This window comes from Myotis brandtii, unplaced genomic scaffold (genome assembly GCF_000412655.1).
Source record: "Myotis brandtii unplaced genomic scaffold, ASM41265v1 scaffold922, whole genome shotgun sequence".
NCBI classification, from domain to species: domain Eukaryota; kingdom Metazoa; phylum Chordata; class Mammalia; order Chiroptera; family Vespertilionidae; genus Myotis; species Myotis brandtii.
The window spans coordinates 620880-626078 of NW_005371799.1; the positions used below are offsets into that span (position 1 = coordinate 620880).

The 5199-nt window shown below is 38.9% G+C and overlaps 1 protein-coding gene across 1 annotated transcript in view; it reads right to left on the reverse strand.

Moving 5' to 3' along the window:
* Positions 1-5199, reverse strand: part of LOC106724664 (DNA-dependent protein kinase catalytic subunit-like) — a 32841-nt gene that overhangs the window by 22338 nt on the left and 5304 nt on the right. Inside the window, exon 5 of the mRNA XM_014532901.1 lies at positions 4670-4797. Within this exon, the coding sequence (XP_014388387.1) occupies positions 4670-4797 (128 nt within the window). The remainder of the gene's footprint in view (positions 1-4669; positions 4798-5199) is intronic.

Here is a 5199-nt window from a genome sequence, read left to right on the forward strand (position 1 = left end):
TAAAAGAATATGAGAAAGTCTAGACCTAAAGATGATCACATTTACAGAATCTAAAACTCATGAATTATGATTTTAAAATTCTAGTCTCTTCCTCATAATGAAATACCATTCCTATTTGCTATATAGAGATATATTTAGCTGGCCCTTTATTTTCTAATGTTGGAAATCAGATATTTGAATGATCTCCTATAAGGATTTATCTATAAATCTATAAAATTAAGACTACAGAGTTAGTTTCTTCACCTATAAAAATAAGAGGTTAGGAGTAAACAAACATTACAATCCTTTCCAATCCTAAAATCCCAATGCTCAAAAGTTAGATATGAATCAGAGCAAAAATATTAGATTCAGAAGGCAATTCAATCATAACATTTTAAGGTTGCAGGTAACTACTAGTTGCAACATGGGATTTTGTTATATTCATTTGGTCACTGTCTTAGACTTAAATTCTCTTGAGGCTCTTCCTATATTGAGCACAGTAGGGATGAACAGCCCTAAAACATCCAAACCATACAAAAAAAAATTGATTTAAAAAATGGGCCAAGGAGGAAGAAAAAATGGCGGAGGCTTAGACGGACGTGTTGGTGCTTTGTCCCGGACCAGATAAGGACGAGCAGCTGAAACGGGTAACATACAGCTATGCCGCCATCTTGGTTCCTCTCCCCACTTGTAGTTAATCCCTATACCTCTTCATGCAGTCCTCGAAACCCCCACACTCTGTGGCAAAGATCAGTCTGTTTCCTGTATATCTATAAGTCCGTTTCAATTTTGTTAGCTTATTTTGCTCTTTAGATTCCACATATAAGTGAAATCACATGGTATTGGTCTTTATCTGTCTAACTTATTTCACTTACTATAATACCTTCCAGGTCCATCCATGTTGTTGCAAATGGTAATATTTCATTTTTTATGGCTTAGTAATATTGCACTGATATTCTATTGATAGGCACTTGGATTGTGTCTATTTCATGGCTAATGTAAATAATGCTGCTATGAACATAGGGGTGTATATATGCTATGAACATAAGGATGTATATATTCTTTCAAATTAATGTTTTTGGTTTCTATAGATATATACACAAAAGTGGAATTGCTGGGTCATAAGGCAGTTCCATTTTTAAATTTTGATGAACTTCCACACTGTTGTCCATAGTGGCTGCACAAATTTGCATTCCTACCAAAAATGCATGAGGGTTTGCTTTTCTCCACATACTCGCTAACACTTGTTTGTTAATTTATTGATTATAGCAATTCTGACAGGTGTAAAGTGAAATCTCACTGTGAAGTGAATTTGCATTTCTTTGATGATTAGTGACATTCAGCATGTTTTCCTGTCTATTGGCTATCTGTATGTCCTCTTTGGAGAAATGTCTATTCATGTCCTCTGCCCATTTTTAAATTAGACTGTTTTGGGGGTTTTTTTGGAGTTCAGTTGTATGCATTCTTTATAAAATTTAGATACTAACTTCTTATGAGATGCATCATTGGTGAGTCTCTTCTGCCATTCAGTAGGTTGTCATCTTGTTTTGTTGATGGTTTCCTTTGCTGTGCAAAACCTTTTTAGTTTGATGGAGTCCCAGTTGTTTATGGTATCCTTATTACCTTCTCCACATACTTGCTAACACTTGTTTGTTGATTTATTGATTATAGCAATTCTGACAGGTGTAAAGTGAAATCTCACTGTGGAGTGAATTTGCATTTTTTTGATTATTAGTGACATTCAGCATGTTTTCATGTCTATTGGCCATCTGTATGACCTCTTTGGAGAAATGTCTATTCCTGTCCTCTGCCCATTTTTAAATTAGACTGTTTTGGGGGTTTTTTTGGAGTTCAGTTGTATGCATTCTTTATAAAATTTAGATACTAACTTCTTATGAGATGCATCATTGGTGAGTCTCTTCTGCCATTCAGTAGGTTGTCATTTTGTTTTGTTGATGGTTTCCTTTGCTGTGCAAAAACTTTTTAGTTTGATGGAGTCCCAGTTGTTTATGGTATCCTTATTACCATTATTTTGACCTCTGTATCTAATAGTTCAGTTCTTTTTCTGAAGATTTGTCCTATTCTTTCATTAGATACAAATTTCTATCTCTTCATTTTGAGCTGAGTCCATGACTATTTCTATTTTTTGGTAGTTCTGCTATGTCTCCCAGTCTTGACAAAGTGGCCTTATGGAGAGGATGTCTTGTGAGGCCAAGTAGTGCATTCTCCCTGGTCACCTGCCAGGTGCTCTAGGGGTGTCTGCTATGTGGGTCTGTTTCCTCCTGTTGTAGTTGAGCCTCAATTGCCGTTGGCACATCAGTAAGTTGGGTTGAATCTCAGGGTGACCACGTTCAGGGCTGGTTGTAACTAGAGCAGATGAGCAGTTGTTTGGAGACTGACCCGACAGAATAGCAATGGCTTTAGCCGTGCTCTGGTGCCATCAAGTCTGCCTTTCAGGTATGTCATTGGTAAAGCTGGTTGGGTGGCGCCCTGGTGTGGTCTGAAGAGGGCCACTGCATGTGCTCATTCTAGAGCCTCTTGGGAGGTGCTTCAGTGCAGGTCAAGGTCACCCACTGCTGGAGCCTTTTGGTAGGAGCTACAGAGTCATCTGCAGTTGGTTGCTGCTCTTCCTTGTCTTGGAGGTGCCTATGGAGGCTACTCAGGCAACCCAGATCGCTGTCGCTTGTGCTGGGCTTGGGCCCTTTTGATGGGCACCATGATGTGAGTGGAGGCCAGCTGCCACTTGTGCCAGGCTTGTGGCTGCTTTGCTGAAGCTTCGTTAATGACCCAGACTGGCTGTTGCTATGCCAGGGTTGGGGCCACGTGATGGGAGTTACAATGCAAACTGAGGGCGACTGCTCCTTGTGCTGGGCTTTGGCTGCTTAGCAAGTTACAATGCCAGTGGATGCTTGTTTGGGTTTTTCGACCGTGAGGTTTAGGGGAAGTGTGCAGAGCTAAGGCAGGCCACTTGCATGAAGGAGACGGTGGAAAAGGCTCCGGCCAGGCGAACAATATGGGCTGGGCAGGGTGTCAGGAAATCACCGGGGCAGGGTGAACAGTGTCAGCAAGGTTAATGGAGAGCTGAGATTTAGTGCCTGCCTGTACCAGCACAGCTGGGTGGGAGGATAGCTCTCCAAAGAAACAATGGCGCCAATGCTTTTGTCTCCAGAGAGAACTGCTCTTACCCCTCCCCTCCAGCCCTCACCCTGAAGTTAGTTAATTTAGTACCTCCCGAAATACTCCCACCACTCTGCATGGTCTCCTTGAGACCTACGTCTTAGCCTCCCATAAGTCCTTAGTCTTTCTTGAATGCAATCCCACTGGTTTTCAGAGCCAGATATTATGGGGACTCCTCAGCAATGACACCCTGGGTTGGAGAACTGAGTGTGGGGCTGGAACCCCCACTCCGGGGGACCTCCTCAGCAGAAATACCCCTCCTGTTTCTTAACCATCACACCATAGGTGTGGGACCTGCCCATTTCATATCTCCCTCCCACCTACCAGTCTCAACATGGCTTCTTCTTTATATCCTTAGTAACAGAAATTCTGTTTAGTCTTCAGGTGGTTCTCAGTGATGACTGTTTCATTTCAAAGAACAATTACTAGTTTCATTATTTTTCTTCACCATTTCTCTGATTTCAATTTCATTAATTTTCACTCTAATCTTTTTTTTTGTTTTGTTTTGACTCCCTCCCACCTACCAGTCTCAACATGGCTTCTTTTTTATAACCTTAGTAACAGAAATTCTGTTTAGTCTTCAGGTGGTTCTCAGTGATGACTGTTTCATTTCAAAGAACAATTATTAGTTTCATTATTTTTCTTCACCATTTCTCTGATTTCAATTTCATTAATTTTCACTCTAATCTTTTTTTTTGTTTTGTTTTGTTTTGTTTGTTTGTTTGTTTTTTTATTGCTTAAAGTATTACAAAGGGTATTACATATGTGTCCTTTTTTTTCTTCCTCGCCCTTGACAATCCTCTGGCCCCCCCTCCCCCCCAGTGTCTACTGGAATCGAACCCAGGACCCTTCAGTCCGCAGGCCGACGCTCTATCCACTGAGCCAAACCAGTCAGGGCCACTCTAATCTTTATTATTCTTTTCCTTCAGTTTGCCTTCATTTTAAGTTTTATTTTTAGATTTTAATGTGAAAGTTTAGTTTGTGAATTCAGGATCTTTCTTATTTTTTCATATAGGCATTAAAAGACATATATTCTCCTTTAAGCCCTGCTTTTGCTGCACTGCAGATATTTGGATATGCCTTATCTATTCAGATCAAAATATGATTTGATTTCCCTTATTTCTTTTTTGATGCAAAGGTTATTTAGAAATGCCATTTAATTTTTTTTAAAGCTAATAAAAAGAAATAACTTACTAATTCATGCTACATCATGGATGAATCTCAAAAACGTGCGGAATAAAGAACCCAGGCATAAGAGGGGTGATGAAGCTAGGAAATGCTGATGCTTGTTTAATCTGAAGAATCATTCATAGTTTTACTTTCAACTCTGAGTATGTTTGAAACTGTCAAGATAAAAATCTTTTTATTTCTTATGAAAAACAAAATAAAATTTAGTTGTAAGAGTTGAGTGTAATTGTCACTCAACTTTTTTTTGAAACAGAGAAGATAAATTTTCCTCAGAAACATAATGTATATGGTTCCTGGCATCCCAGACCATAATAGAATGACTTACTTTCTGGCAATCTTTTTGAAAGTGGATTGAAATAAATCTTCCATAATGTGTTGTTGTTCTCGACAAAGAAGTTCTGTCATCAACTGCAATAATGTAGGACTTTGAGATAATTCCAATGCATCTAAAAACTGCAACAACAAAAAAAAGTCAAAATACATAACAATAATGATAATAATTTTGTTGGATTTTCATTTTTGTTTTGTATTTAAAAAAAAAAAAAAAAGTCAAAATACATAACAATAATGATAATGATAATTTTGTTGGATTTTCATTTTTGTTTTGTATTTAACAGTTCTAATAAAATATAGAGAGATTATAACAGAATTTCACAGAGAATTAAGAAATACTTCCTGGCCAGCATGGCTCTGTAGTGAACATCCACCTGCACCAGGAGGTCAGGTTCAATTCCCAGTTAGAGCACATGTCCGGGTTGTGGGCTCTATCTCCAATGTGGGGAGTGCAGGAGGCAGCCAGTCTCATTCATTACTGATTTCTCTCTCTCTCTCTCTCTCTCTCTCTCTCTCTCTCTC